Consider the following 17,154-nt stretch of genomic DNA (forward strand, 5'->3'; position numbering starts at 1 on the left):
GACATCAGCTGACATTGACAACATCAGCATAACCTCAAAGCAACACAGCAATATCCAAAGAAGCCTTTATGGCAGAAAAATCACAAGAACACATCTTTTGAATAATCCAACAGAATTATTTATTTCTACACAACAGTGCAATATTATTATAATTGTTTACACTCATTAAACCTTGTTTTAAAATAAATATATAATATTTTTCAGCCTTGTCCGTTATTGATTTCCTTTAAAATTATCCTGCCGAGAGACTAATCCACTGAACTATTGAATTGGCAGTTCGAGCCATAAGCTAACCCTTTAAATCTGAACATTACTAATCGTAAAATAATATACTAAATACGAAGTATAATTACTGTCTGGGATCAGACTAAAAGCCTCCCTGTGATGGTGGGTGGAGGTATTGCTGGCAAGTGGAAGGGACAATGCAATAATTCAACACTGCCTTTGAATGTAGTGTCTTTCCATTTATTGAATATAATAATATAATAAATAGTCAGTGGTCTATTAATGTAGAATTAAATGTATGATGTAGCGGTCTGATGGAGGGAGGATATCCGTGTCACGTCACTGCTTGACGGGTGGGAGGATTCCTCGTACCGAATACCAGCTATTAGTATAACTGGTTACTTAGTTGGTGGGAACCGTGTATTAGTGATCAGTAAGAACGTGTGTAATATCGTAGCTTACGTGAGTGGAGTCGATCTCAGTTGCATTGATGGTACGTAAGAACGTGTGTAATAGCCTGGCTTACGTGTGTTGAGGTCGATCCGTGTAGTAGCGTTGGTAGGCCGAGTGAGCTTGGCTTCCGTTGAACTGTAGTCGATCTCTGCAGCGTTGGTGGGCCGAGTGAGCTTGGCTTCCGTTAGGCTGGAGTCGATCTGTGCAGTGTTGGGTGTCCGAAACTAGCTTGGCTTTCGTTGAGCTGAGTTCGATCTGTAGGACGGCGATCCGATCTTGATGAATGCTTGATTGAACTAGTAAGAGAGCGAGAGCGTCAAGCGCGTCTCCTTAAATATCCTAGCACAGGCTTGCGATTCCGGTGAATTCTGGATCACTCTCGTCATGCTGATTGTTAGAGTGACGTCACTATAATCTAGCCTTAGAGAGTTCGTCGGCCCTTGTTAGTCGGAATTGTAATGTAATTTCGACTATTTGAGTAGTGAAGTTTCCCGATTTCGTAGAATCGTGTTTATGACTCGGCGCGCAATGTTTCGACCTAATCACAGGTGTCTTTGTATACATTACTACCTCTTCATTTTGTTGGAAATCACTACCTCTCCCACTTTGTTTACCGTGCAAATTGCTGTAATCAGTAACAATTAAAATTAGCGAATAATTTTATTATATATAATATTATATATATTAGAATTCAAAATTAATGAAAATAATGATATGATCAAGTTCATTTGAATAAGATATTGGTTATTTTTAAAAAACTGAAATAGACAATTTTAATAAGAATAAATATATCATAAATAATAGGCCTATTATATGAGTAGATTTTATCAATATTTAGATTAATTCAATAAAATAATTTTGAATTTAGTGCAACCTAGTAAAGCAATTACTATTGCTATCTTACTATTAAATTACCCTTTTTAAAATTAAATTTATGTATAAATGTAAAAACACTAAATTAAACTACTATTAAAAATTTGAATTTTACAACTTAAAAATTCTTTTGGTAATTACTTAGTTCAGAGGTGCTTAGTTTAAGCTTTCTAACCCTATGAATATTAAGTATTGGATTCGATAATACAAAGTTGACTTATACTATAATATCTAACTTACATTTATCAAACACAATAAAAGTATATGTTTAACGGAATCGAAGTAGAGACTGCGTGAACAGTATTGACGTCACATTTTAAGATATATACACATATACTTGTTTATTTGTGACTAAATTAGAGCTTATCTAGTTTATTTTTATCCAGACTTATTTATTTCAACATGATAACTAAACTGTTGTTTCTAAAAAAAATTGTACTGGATTAACCTTTTCGGAGTTTCTAAATTATTTATTCGATAAATAATAAATTACCAATATAGTTTACGGATGCTTGTAAAAATATTTGAACAAAATATTTTGTCAACAATGCAAGAAATGTTGACCAGTATTACTTACATAGTTTATAGATATTATAAAATTGAAAAAATTGTTCAACATTATGAGAATTCAATATTGTCACACTATAGAAGATGGTAACAGAGTATGGTAATAGATTTATTTGAATGAAATTTGAAAGTTCGATATTTTTATAGTTGAAAATGAATGTCAGAAACCCTTTACAATTATGAGCATTTTAGAGATTGATGAACATTATCTTGATTTCCTAGAAATTATATCTAAATAAAAGAAAACACACATAAAAATAACATACTTTGATAACCAATTGTAAAAAAGTATTGGATTACCAAGAAAATATGACTATTAGAAGATTTAAAGAAATATATATTAATTAAGTTGATCGAAATATTTGAAGCTATTTTATAATAATGGAAATAGGTGCTAATATTATTATATTAAACTACATATATTGGTCAAATTATTTAGTAATACTACTTTAAGCGAATTGTATATTGGTTTTGTATTAATTTCATAATAATGAACATTTTAACCGAAAGTCATACATTTCTATTGTGTTCATAAATACAATAGTTTGTAAAATGCAGAAGATAGAATATGTCGTTAGTACACAGAAATTGTACATAATAATTATTACAAGTAAATTTATCTATAATACAAATAATGTACTAACTAATAATGTAATAACGAATGTACAAGTCTTAAGAAATCATCTTCAGAAAAATTCATTTCCATTATACATTTTAATTCTCTAATATAAACTTATAATTTATTTTAATAGTAAATGCATTGCACAAATATAATAACAGTTAATGCATTGCAATAAGAACATTGAAGTTACTAACACTTTTTTTATTTACTGTTCAAAATTATTTAGCAGAATTTGTAATTATTTTGTTTTAAGAACTAAAAAAATATAGGCATGTCCAGAAAAAAATATAGGAAAAAATTGTCAATAATTTAACGATTTTTATAAATGTTTATAGTTTATATATTTATATATTTATATATTTATACTTTATAGATTGATCCTTATTAGTTTTGAATTTATAAATAGATTTACTAGATGAATTTTTTATCTGCCGTTATTGAAAAATATTATGAAATTACAATATATAACCTTTTAAAAATATTTTGTCTTACAGATTCCATTGTGAATAAAATAAGCAGCAATTTGAAAACCAATAGTGTTAATTTCGTAGATGATGAAGATCCAGTACAGGACTTAGAAGGCTCTGCAGATATTCCTTTGGATTTTTAAAAAAATATTTATAACAGCAATAATATTATAATAATGTTGTAATACATGAAGAACACGGTACTACATATGTTATTCATATTATTCAATTAACAAAACAGTGCATGATGGTAAAATTTTTAATCCATCATTTTACATATTCATACATGTATTAAAACGTACATAACAAAATAAGTCAGCATTTTTATTTAAAGGTATTTTGAATCGTACAATAACTAATAAAATAATAAATTTTTTTTATATAAATACCCTAAAATGTTATATTGATGAGTTCTATAGAAGAAACAAATTACTTTTCGATAGATATATACATCCGCATGTAATTTACAAATTGATTGCAGATACATGAAAAATATATAATAATACTTATTCAAATGCATAGTCTTATATTTTTCTTTGTATTAAGTTTGTTGATATTCTAAATATTGTTTACACACTGATTTTTCAAAATTAAATATTGTTTACACACCGATTTTTCAAAATTGAAAGATATTAATTAAATTGCAAATTTAAAAATGTTTTTTATATATTATGTTATTTATGTTGAATTTCTTCTAGAATATTTATTTCATATATAGTTTAAATACCATGAAATTACATAATTCATAATTATTTTAACATGGATTAATTATAAAATTTTCATTTATCTTAATAAATTTAAACATCTTAGATATTTATAATTTTAATATTTAAGAGTATAACAAACATTACTTTTTTATTAATGCTATATCATAATAAAGACGTATACTTAATAATTATTATATATATATTTTGCCATAGTGAAATTGCCAAATTGCCATAGTGAATTATACAAAAATATTATATACAATCATTAAATTACAATTACCTCTTTCAAAATAAAGCAGATTTTTAAAAATTAAACTTAAAAAAGCAAGCATCCACTTAACTTGTAAAAAATATATCTTATATACAGTAGGATAGATTGTTTAATTCTCATAATTTCCTTGATAAAAGACTTTAAATTTATGGATAGTTTTTTTAAATACTTAGTGACAGATGTCAAAGTTAAACTAATCGTCATTCATATATTTATAAATAAATTTAAAGATTAAAAAGTTATAATGCGTTATTTATAACACAATGTTGAAAATAATTATTTTTATATAAAAATGTATTTTAAATTAATTATGTAGCTTTAGTAAGGAATTGTTATACATTATAATTAAGTTACGATTATATTATAATCTATTGTTGGTTTTTCTTATTGTATATTTAATTACAATCTGATATTTTTTAGATAAAATGCATCTATGTGTTCATATATTAAAGCAATTTAAAAATTATATATAGAGAGTAGAAAGTTATCAAATAATAAAGTTTTTAATTATTTTATTAATATAAAACAATAACTTATTAAATTTTAGCAAATGTTCTCTATTTCATTATGTCAATCAAATTTATGCAAAATATTGATTGAGAAAGGAGAATTTTTATATAAATGTCAGTTACAAGATGTTTTACAATTACATAATGTAGATAAAAATTTTATAATAAATTAAATAAGTTTTAAATTCTTGTTTTCTAATATTTCCTATAATTAATTTAATATAATATTTCCTATAAATAAAATATAAATTCAGTAGTGGTTGACAAACTAGATTTAATATTAAAAAAAAAATGTAATTAAAAATTCATTTTTAATTAAAATCTAGTATAGTACTTTTTCTAAAAATAACAAAAGCATTAAGTTATGTTATTTGTTTAAATTAATTTAGTGATATTATTAAACATAGGTTCATGTTGAATCCATGTTTTTCATCCATCAGTATGCATACTATCTACAGTACGATTCTTATTCTAGGGTAAATAGTAATATATTATAAGTATTAAATATAGTAATTTTTTATTATTTCAACTTTTATTTGAACAGTAGTACAGTAGTATTTATGTAATCATAATCATTGTTATTTACTATTGTTTAGATAGTATTTTTTATACTTATACTATTATTTTGTATGTATTCACTTAACTTGTAAAAATATAATTTTATAAACAATCTATAGAATAATTCTAAAATTCTCACACTTTGCTTAAAAAATTAATTAAATTTATAGACAGTTCATTTATTTTTGGTTTTTCTCTTTTGTATTTCAACATATTCATTAATAATGTTGTATTTGTATCATTTTCTCAGAATTCATATACAGATAAGACAATTTAATAATTCAATGCAGAACGTTTTATTTTTGCAACTCAATATATTATTTTTATAAATTTCATTATGGTTATAATACAAATATTTAGAAATTCATGATCGTTTTATGTGTAAAAAATCTAAATACAACCGTCATTCATGATTTAATTTAAACATAGTATTCATATATTTTATCGATTGATGTTCAAACAAAAATAAATGCATCGAATATTACGTTGCAAACAAAAACGTTATAATATAATTTCTGAAATATGTTTCATATTTCTAAAAGAAAATAAACTTTTCTTTTTGGTTTCGTAAAACGTTATATATTTTGGTCAATAGATAGCATTACAATTATAATAAAAGTGAATTTTTTAATTTTTTATTAGTCCACGTATTAATTTTTTTCAATCATAATAAAAATCATTTAAATTATTGAAAATATATTACAAAAAATATTAAATGAAAGCAAAACATTTTAATTTTTTTTATATAAATAAAATAAAAATATATAAATAAGATAATGTTAATTTTCTTTTTAATAATAGAATTATTTATGTATAATGTTACATGCCAATGGTTTAAAATTTTTAAACTTTAAAGCAATGATTAAATATTGATATAATAAATATCAGTATATTGTTAACTACATAATTTTTGTCTAAATTTACGATGTCTTGTGTGAGAATTTATTTAAACTAATAACATTATATTTCAAAATAAAAAATATTTCTATTTCTCCATACAATTCCTAAAAAAATGAATAAATGCAATTGATTTGTAAATTATTATTAATTTTAAGTTTTTCAGTTAAATGATATAATATATGAAAACTTTAAAAATATTAATTATGATAATATTATACCAAAACTTTATGTTTTTAATAATAATTTTAATAGATATTTAAATATATATGCTATTACTAAAATTGCTTAAAGAAAGTAATAATAATTAGCGAAAGTTGACAAAAATGAAAAAAGAATTATTTGTATATTTATATAAATAGTGAATGTACTTGTATATTCACATTGATACTTCATTTTTCTAAACTATGAAATAATAACTAAAATTAACGTTATTATCTCCATGCACAATTCTTATAAAAATAGATACAATGTATTTCTCCACATAAAAAGAAAAATGAGAAATGGTTGGAAAATGTAGTAAAGAATAATTGAAAACCAAAGTGAAAAAAAAAACAGTCATCATCAAATACTTCCAATAATTCAATAATACAGAAAGTATATATAATAATAATAGTTAAATATAAGTATTTGCTTTATGTATTGTTCATAATATTATTGTCTTGTCAATTAGTTATGATATGGTTAAAAATCAATAAATAAAGTAACATAAGTTTACGTACTATCCGAATTTAAAGAAATATACTGATATTATACTGCAATTTTTACCCATTTTATGAATTGTTAAAAACTAAAACTAAAACTAAGTTAAAGTAAATGAAAAAAGCATTAATTTTTCTATTATATATTATATTGTTTTAATTAATACGTTTGAATCATATATATTATATATATATACATTTTTTGGATGTATTATTTTATTATTACAACATGCACAAATCAACGATTTTATTATTCTTCACTTTTCTATTCTTTTACTATTTTTCTATTTTGTTGTCTTGATTTTAAGAATTTATCAATCGAAATTATTTTAAATGCATTTATTGAGGAAAACCAGAATAACAAATAAAAACTTATAAAAGTAAAAATTATTTTAACATATTTGTTCATTTGTTTAAATAATATGAATAAAACATAAATATCCTAAAATTTATCAATAATACATGTTCCAAAAAGAATCATAATAAAACGTATTATTGGTAAATATATATTGTATAATTTTTATACAATATCTATACTTGCTTACAATATATTATTTAACTTTTACGTAAAATTACCATAAGAAAATAAAAAAACAGTAATTATGTAAAGTATATAAAGTATATAAATATATAAAATTTTTAGAACTAAAATTGTTCAGTATAATTTTGTAAATTGTAACCATACTAAAAATACAAACAATAATGTATTTATAGTTATTTATCTCAATTAATAAGAAGGAATTTTAAAAGATTTAATTTGAAATAGAAAGCAAAAAGTTCTTATACTATAATAGTATAGGAAGTTAACAATTATTTTTTGATTTTGTACAATAAGTAGTTTACCAAATGTATTACAGATTTTTTTTAATTGTTTAATTTCAATGTAATTCATTGTGAAGAAAAATGTATAAACATAAATTATGTAAATATTTTATAATTTATAAATTTTTAATACAATTGATATTTTTAGCAATTAATGAAAGGATATAATCAATCTATCTACTTAATTATAAATAAAAGTTAATAAACAAATCAAAATAATAAATATATTTTAAATAAAAAGCTTTAAAATGAAATATAAAGTTTTTTCATACTGTAGAAAAAGTATAATTAGTTACCGTAATTTAAATAAATTTTTAAATACTGAATCATGTTTAATATAATAAAGTATTAATTATATTGTTTATTCTATAATATAATCATATGTAAAATAGCATATAATAATATTAATAGTTGCATCTCAAGACTGTATGAAATTATTTAAATCTTATCTTTTAAATTATAAAAAATAAAATTAAAAAAAGAACTGCATTATGAAATTTAAATAAAATAATATATGTATGTGACAATAATTTTCAGTAAATCAATAAATAAAAATTATAAAAAAAATTATTTTATATAATTTATAAAAATAAAAATGCATAATTTAATCTGTTTAAGCTATAGCAATATATTTTTATATTTTATATAACTTAAAAAAGTGCACAAAATGTTCTAGATTTTACATTCTAAATATATATATATATATATATATATATATATACATATTACTTTTTTCTGAAATTTCATAAATTATAAAATCAATTTTTTTAATAGATCGTTATTATTCGTGTTTTTAGTATTTTCAGTATTATCTCTTATTTGAAAAGTATATTTCGTTATAATCGATTGATTAATAATTAAAATATGGGGATATTAAAAAAAGGTTTGTATATTTTTCAATTTTTCATAACTTGAGTGGCTACAAATTTGAACAGTCTTATTATTTTATAAGAATTTATTAAGAAATTATTCTGTGTGGCTGTAAAAAATTTATCACGTTCAAATAATTTGTGAAGAAATTTAAGTGATTCTTTCATTCAAATATTGGATAAAAATGATAAAGCTAATGAATTCATATTTATAAAAATATTTTAGATATTTAAGGAAAAGTATATATATTTGCTGAAAGATCTTAAAAATTGTGAATAAAAACCTGAAATTATATTTGCTGAATTTTTATTAGAACGTTTATTATTATATCATTATTTTATATGAATACAAATATTATTGCTCAACAAACGTAATTATTATTGATGGAATTAATAACTAATATTGGAATTTCAACAAAGTATGTTACATAATTACATTGAATAATAAATAATGATTCCCAGTGTTTGCTTATTTAAAAAAAATCGAATTTATATATCATTTACGAAAAGAAATTTAAAATAATCACAGGATGAAAATCGACTAGACAAAATTGAAAAATATTAATGCCCAAAATCAGTTATAATATATCTACATGATTAACAATTTAAAATCACCTCAAAATCAATGTTAATTTGAAATGAAATAGAAAGTATATAAAAATGCTATTACAGATAATGAAAAAACTGTAATAAAATATGATATGAGAGAGAGATAGATAAGACATGACTATACACACGGATCGAATTCATTCGCTACAGTACAAAAAGAAAATTATGATTATATTATAAATAATTTATGTAAGAGTGAAATATATAATATTAGTACAATAATTCAACATATTTAAATATGCATGATGTATCTCAGATTGAATAAGAAATTAATAAATTGAATTAATGAACTGAATTATTACAAAAAGATATATTTTTAAGTAGGCTTATCAAGATTTCTAGTATGTTTTAATCAATACAACTGTTGTTTATGAATCTCATAATAAAATTATTTTCAATTAACTATATCATCCTTTTTATTGATTAAAGTATATCAATTTTTAATATGTTATGTTTTAATTATAATTCATCATCTTAGTTTTCATAATTACTTTGTATAAAATAGTTTCAGTCGAGGCTTTAAAGATAAATCTGTTTTATTACCTTACTCTTATATTGTTTTATAAAAATCAATAAATAAAATTTTTTTTACTATAATTAAAAATAATCTGTATTTCAGTACATTGACTAGTTTGACCCGCAAAAATAAATTATTGATAAAAAAATTAAATCATTAAATGTGTAGATTTTCAAAAATTAACGTTTATTGTTTTTTAATAATATGATTACAAAATCAGATACTGGTGATTACAAAACTTGTAGTATAATATGTGAATTATGTAAATGTATAGAGACTATTTTAATTAATAATATAAAACTACTCTCAAACTGAAAAATAAATTAATATATTATTTATCATAAATAAATAATTATATGTACTAATAAAAACAAACCAATTTCCTGCATGCATCAACTTGAATCCATCATTAATTTGATCAAAAGGCAAAGTATGGGTAATAAATTCATCTAAAATGATTTTTTTACTAAGATATTCATGTATAAGTTTAGGTATACTGTCTTTTGACTTCCATCCTCCAAAAGCTGTACCTTTCCATGTTCGTCCTGTTATCAATTGAAATGGACGTGTACTAATTTCATGACCTGCAGGGGCCACACCAACAATAACAGATATACCCCAACCTTTATGACATGATTCTAAGGCAGCTCTCTAAATTATAAATATTATTTAAAAATTTCTTTAATTATATCGATAAATATACTTACCATTGACTCTACATTTCCCACACATTCAAAAGTATAATCTAAACCACCATCTGTTAATTCAATAAGTATATCTTGAATTGGTTTATTATATTGTTTTGGATTAAAAAATTCCGTGAAACCAAATCTTTTAGCTAATTATAATGTATATTAGAATATTTATATTTCAATACTGTAATCATTATAAAAATGAAAAGAACAATTTTTAACCTGTTTCAAATTTGATTGGATTAATATCAATACCAATAATACGTGAAGCACCTGCAGTTTTACATCCAAATGCTACTGCTAATCCGACAGTCCCTAATCCCCAAATAGCACAAGTACTTTTTGGTTGTACTTTTGCAGTATTTAAAGCAGCTCCATAACCTGTTGATACACCACAACCTAATAGGCATACCTTGTCTAAAGAAGCAGTTGGATCTATCTAATAAAATTAAAAAATTAGAAATCATTATTAATCAAATTTATATTGAAATATATTACCTTTACAAGAGATATATCAGCAACGACAGTATATTCAGAAAATGTGGAACAACCCATAAAATGATACAAAGTTTTACCATTACACATAAAACGTGACGTACCATCAGGCAATACACCTTTCCCTTGAGTAGCTCTTATTTTATTACAAACATTGGTTTTAGGTGATTTACAAAATTTGCATTCGCGACATTGTGGAATATACAAGGGTATTACATGATCACCTAGATTTTTTTATTATTATTAAATTTAAAATAAATAAAACTAATTGTAAATTATACATCTTATTTGTGAAATAAAAATTATACATATATAATAATTCAATAGTAATAAACTACAATGTAAATATACAAAATGATTTTAAGTAACAAATATACCAGAGTTAAATTCAGTTACATCAGCTCCTACACTTTCAACGATTCCAGCACCTTCATGTCCTAAAATACAAGGAAAAATCCCTTCTGGATCTAATCCATTGAGAGTGTAAGCATCAGTATGACATAAAGCAAAAGCAGTAATTTTTATTCGTACTTCATGAGTTTTTGGAGGAGCAACCTCAATAACTTCTAATGTTAAAGGTTTACTTGGTTCCCATGCTACTGCAGCACGACATTTAATAACCTAAAATGTCAATTAAATTAAAACAAGAGTGCATTCAGTTATATAATATTAATATGATACGTAATCTTTCTTATTTAAGTAAAATAAATAAATAAATGTAATCATTTAAATTATTTAATGTACATTAAAAAATAATTTATAATTGACTCAATTATAAACCATATTTTACCTTGTCGATCGTGTTTGCCATTTTTGTTAAATATTGTTCTATGTACTTATACTGCAAACTTCGTGCTGTATATGAAGTAGTGAGAGTGGAGAAGTAAAATCTATTGGTAAGTCGTATATATATGGATAAAGATAATCTTGAAAAATAATATGATGCAAAGAAAACAATAATAATTTTAATCGAAAATTTGAAAAGGTTGACGGCAATAGATATACAAGGTTTCAAACTATTTATCCCCATCATTATAGGGGTATCCAAAATATTCTATTTAAATCTTGTGACTCAAATTGTTAAGCGCTTTTTATTATCTTTATTGGATTGTTGAAAACTTATATTCTACCTGCATTCTTTACATGAAAATAATATTATCATAGTTCAAGACGCTAAAAAGGATAATATGGCTTGTATTTATTAAGTTATAAACAAGAAACTTTCAAAGTTGATTTGGTTTTAAAGGAATTTCCTGTTAATTAAAGTTAAACTTTAACGTAATAATGTTTAGATTTTTCCAAACCATTAAAAAAGAACTTTTAAGTTAAATGTTTTATATTAAAAGAAGAAAAGGAATAGCGGGTCACAAAAAAACTTTAAGGAGTAGTTAATTAAGATGGTGTAAATGTTAAGTATTGTGATATAGATAAAGTTATAAGATGCTCATTTAATATAGTAATAATAAAATAAAAGTAAAATAGTATGTATTTCAATGTTGAATAGAAAGAGAAGCCCAAGTATTATATCAAAAGTTGTTATTTATTCTTTGATTGTAAATAAACTTGGATTACAGATAAAAAACTTATTCATTTGATAAAATTAAATATGTTTAGTATTTCTGTATCTAATCATATATTTCTACCCATAAAAACTATACTCAATTAATTTGTAAACAAATTATACTTTCACTATAATTAATTAAAACAAAAATTAACACTAATAATTATTATATGATGTAATAATAAAATTACAAAAATGTATGTGTAAAATCATCAAAAATTTATTTTCTAATAATTACATCTTTCAGATGAGCACATATTATTTGATGGACACACTTATGTATTTCTTAATGATATATATATATATATATATCAAATACATAAACAGGATGATTAATTAATTCTTATTAATAGTTAACAAGATAATAAAATTAATGACTTATAATTTTTTATATATATAAATTTTGTATTTTAGGTATCAATTTTAATTATAGGAGATATATTATATATAAAATTGAAATAAATATATTTTTACAAAGCACTTATTTAACTGTTAAAAGCAGCAAAATAAAATTTTATAGTAACTTATTCAATAGTAACATTTTTATTTCATTGGCGAAAATAAGTTTTATATATTTTTTAATTTCGAAAATTTTTAAATTTATTAAATAAACAAGTAAAAAATAATAAAACAAGATTAATTGAATGAAATTTTATTGCTTTAAATTAATAAGAATTTTAATATTTCCATCAGAAATGATATGAAACATTTTATGCTTAGATTAATAGAATTAGAATAATCTAAATTTCAACATTATACAAATATAATGATCATTTTTTTATGACAAAATTTAATAAAGATACTCGAATATGTTTTGTGAAATGTATATTTATTTTTAATGGAAAATAAATTGTAAAAGTTATAAATGTAAATATAAAATCAGAAACTATATTTAAATTAGAATAGCAGTGCAGGTTTTAATTATATAATTATTTACTGTACTGTATATTTATAAATCAAATCCAAACTTAATGAGATTTCAAGAATTGAACTTATATTTATATGTGATTTAATTATTTAATCCAATTATTATTTCTGAACTAATGTTTAGTAGTATTTATAATAGGGTTTTGACATTTTCAGATAAACATAAAAAACGTTCGTAAATATTGTAATCCAAAAATACTTTCAAAACGAATATGTAATGTACTTGACCTTCACAGTGTATATTAATTAATAAAATTCAATGTACTTGTTAAAATTGCTTTTCTTATTATGTTAATTAGAAAATCATGTAGTATATATTGTTATTTTAATAAGATTATATTTAACGCTAAAATGAATTAAACAAAAATTTTTTAATTTTTGGATAACATTTTATGAATAAACGTTGTAGTCCCTCCTGTCAACACCTAAACAGGACGCTATCATTTTGGTCATATTCGGTCACAAAATTGATTAATTATGACGATCAAATTTACACTCAAAATTAATTAATTCTGAGCTTTCTTATCTAGTGTAATTAGTTATGATTATAGAAAAAGTAAAAGTTTATGTAGTAAGTTTGCAAATACATTTTTGTATTTTATTTAATAAATTTAATTTTCCCAATAAAATTTTTTTTGTATATTTTATACTTCTGTATTTTAACAAAATAAAAACGTTTAGAAACAAATTTGAATAAATAACATATATTTAATTTTGAAATATTTATAAAATAGCTAATTACAGATGTATAACAATTTAAAATGTTTTAATATTTGTTTTATAATGATAGAATTATGCATTGGTTGTGCAATCAATTTAATATTGATAGTGTAAATTATATTAAGTAAGAAAAAATTTAATGAAACGATTGTTTTTTATGAACTAAATTTTTTTAATGCTTTTATTAATAGACAATTTGTTTTTTATCTAAATATTATTTATTTATATATTCTTTCTGTATATAGGTTATTTCAACCAATAGTAATGAGCATGGATAATCTTCAGAACAAAAAAGTATTATTTTTCTTTTGTTCAGTGACTTCTACTTATTTTGTAGGAATTTGCCTGTATTTACAGTTCATTGTTAAATTAGTTTTTATTGAAGTGTTTAATATCATTTATATATTATTAATGTTAACGTTTATTGAATTTATAAAAATAGTTTTTATTTTTCGGGAATTAGATTATTTATTTGTAGGAAAAACAAAATTAGATATTTTATTAATGCTTAAACAAAATTTTACAAAAATTATAAAGGAAATTATAAAAACTTGTGTATTAACTGTTGTAATAACAATAATTTATTATGTTATTATTGTATTATATGGAGCACCTGTATTAACACATTGCAATGAGACATTAATCCTTGCTCTTACTTTAACAACTCTTACATTGGTTCCAGCTTGTTTACATCTGGGAACGGACAATCTGTTAACTTTATTTATTAATTCAGAACAGCTAACGGAAGAAAAATTTTTAGAAGCTATAAAATTAAATATAAAAATTGTTTTAATAACTACATGGCTTAGTGCTTTTGTTTTGGCATTGGACTGGGATAGAAAATGGCAAATTTGGCCTACACCATGTATAATTGGTGCTTTGCTTGGATATTTTATTAGCCATTTTCTAACTTTTATAAAAATTCTAAAAATAAAATTAGAAAAAAAATGTAAAAAAAAAGAAATGTTTAAAACCTGCTGAATCAGTTATAATAAATACAATAAACTTTTTAAAGCAATCGTTAATTTATAGAGAATTTATTAATACTTAATATACCTTTCATATGAAAAAAGATTTTTAAATTAGCAATTAAATTTTATTAAATGGGATGGTTTAAAAATTAAATATATTTGTAAGATCTTTTTATATACATTATGCGTGCATTCAAAATTTTTTATTAATTAGTAATATTTATTTTTATAAGTTATTTATAATTAAAACATCGTTAAAGACATTATATTTTAGAAAATTATCTTATCAAATTAATTTGCTAAATTGATTTATAATTTTTAAAATATAAATTTGTTACAATAATTAATTTTAAATATTAATAGTTTGTATTTCAACCATATGATGTGTAATAACCATTATATATTTTTTTAATAAATATTAATAAGCTCTTTTACCAAATTTGATTCATTTATATCATTTATTTTCTTTACTACTATTAACAATTACAATAAGTTTCAACTATTTAAAAGAATTTGAAGATGCATTATGCTTATATTTTGTATTTATAAATTTTCTAAATGCCTATGATAACATAATATTATGAATAAATTTAAACAAAATTTTATTTATTTATATTTTTTCCTATTATAGAATAAATTAAAAATCACAAAGTATATTTTGCTGCATTTCTACCAGCTACAATTGTTTTTATAATAATCTAAAAGCTTTATGAAAGTTAAACATTAATAAACTTTATTTCAAAACAGTTGTTATAGATAAATCAATTAATTTAAAATAATTGTTGAAAATTTTATTATTCTAATTATAAATACAATTTAAAAAAAAAACTAGAGGACGTAATTTTGATTGTATATGAACACACAAAATATTATAAAGTTAATGCTTTGGTTTAGAATAAAACGTAGGAATAAAAACAATTGTATGTGTGCATATAATTTATTATTTATCCTATACTTATAAATTTTAATTAATATTTTTAATATGATACAAAGTTTTTAGTTTGCGACTACACTATGTAAAATATGTTTAGAAGTATAAAGTAATGTTAATAAACTATCAGAATAAATGGATTTGTTGTCTGGTATAAATTTCGAGATGATCTTCATTATGTTTCGAATTTTTTAGTCATAAATATTTAGGAAAACAATGAAGATTAAAGTATAATTATTGTTAATACATATGAAGCTTTATTTTTGTTTTTTATATTAAAATTGATATTAAACTTTTATTTTAAATTAAATTGATATTAAGTTAAAAATTCTCAAAAGTAAAGTATTAAATAGCAATGTTCAAGCTTTAATAAATTTAGATAACAAATATTAAGGAAGAGACATGTTCTGTTATTTCACTAAATTAAGAAATAAATAATGTATGTTATCCAATACATTATTTATAATTTGTTAATTAAGTTTTCTATTTGAATTAACATAATTAAAAAGTTACTTCAGAAAATTAAAATTATCGTTTTACTTAGTGTTATTTTGCTTATATATTCAATTGCATCAGTTTCAGTAATTTTATAGTTAAAATTACTAATACTGGTAATCGGTACCTAGTAATTAAATCCAATCTAAAATAGTATGAAATTCGATTCCATACGAAACCTTCCTTTTAAATTTCATAATTCTAAAAAAGTCTGTAATTTGTATGGTCTTGTGCAGAGTATACCTAATAGAATCGAGTGCATACCTAATAGAATCTGAAAATGCAATTCTGAATTATTTGATTTGAATAATATGAATTTATTTCTTTCTATTAAATATAATTAATATTTTTATTTGCATAATAACTAGAATTTTAATTTCAAATAATTGAACTTCACTACAAATTTGTCCTTGTAAGATTTTTTAAAGAATATGTCAATCATTTTAAACTATCTTATTTCTTAATAATAACATTCTTATAAAAAATACAAAGCTATTAATTTAATATAATTAAGAGAAAGAATATTATTAATATACAAAAAATGATTAAATATGTATACAAGAGCGAATATTATAAATAACATTAATATAAAAATTCATTAATAAAATAAACTAATGTTGATGTGATGTTATATTAGATAAGTTAATAATAAAGAATTTATACCACAAAATCTATAAAACTAATATACATGGTGT

General features: G+C 21.7%; 3 protein-coding genes across 3 annotated transcripts in view; 2 read left to right on the forward strand and 1 right to left on the reverse strand.

Annotated features, from left to right (window-relative positions):
* The window catches only part of Cow (Proteoglycan Cow), a 31,909-nt gene extending 28,506 nt beyond the window's left edge, over positions 1-3,403 (forward strand). Inside the window, exon 10 of the mRNA XM_011504401.1 lies at positions 3,235-3,403. Coding sequence (XP_011502703.1) covers positions 3,235-3,350 — 116 coding nt within the window. The 3' untranslated portion in view covers positions 3,351-3,403. The remainder of the gene's footprint in view (positions 1-3,234) is intronic.
* A 6,480-nt stretch (positions 3,404-9,883) lies between these two features.
* Positions 9,884-11,986, reverse strand: Fdh (alcohol dehydrogenase class-3 Fdh). The gene is made up of 8 exons (XM_011504464.1): positions 11,645-11,986; positions 11,232-11,475; positions 10,858-11,078; positions 10,582-10,798; positions 10,375-10,505; positions 10,198-10,318; positions 9,978-10,116; positions 9,884-9,890 (listed from the first exon to the last, which is right to left on the reverse strand). Exons 1-8 carry the CDS (start codon positions 11,885-11,887, stop codon positions 9,884-9,886), a joined length of 1,323 nt encoding a protein of 440 aa, XP_011502766.1. The 5' UTR covers positions 11,888-11,986.
* A 1,887-nt stretch (positions 11,987-13,873) lies between these two features.
* PIG-F (phosphatidylinositol glycan anchor biosynthesis class F) lies at positions 13,874-15,043 on the forward strand. Its single transcript, XM_011504465.1, has 3 exons — positions 13,874-13,913; positions 14,308-14,464; positions 14,579-15,043. The coding sequence occupies exons 2-3, from the start codon at positions 14,327-14,329 to the stop codon at positions 15,041-15,043; spliced, it is 603 nt and encodes a 200-aa protein (XP_011502767.1). The 5' UTR covers positions 13,874-13,913; positions 14,308-14,326.
* The last annotated feature ends 2,111 nt before the right edge of the window (positions 15,044-17,154 follow it).

The sequence above is a fragment of the Ceratosolen solmsi genome, unplaced genomic scaffold (assembly GCF_000503995.2).
Source record: "Ceratosolen solmsi marchali unplaced genomic scaffold, CerSol_1.0 scaffold17, whole genome shotgun sequence".
Classification (NCBI taxonomy): domain Eukaryota; kingdom Metazoa; phylum Arthropoda; class Insecta; order Hymenoptera; family Agaonidae; genus Ceratosolen; species Ceratosolen solmsi.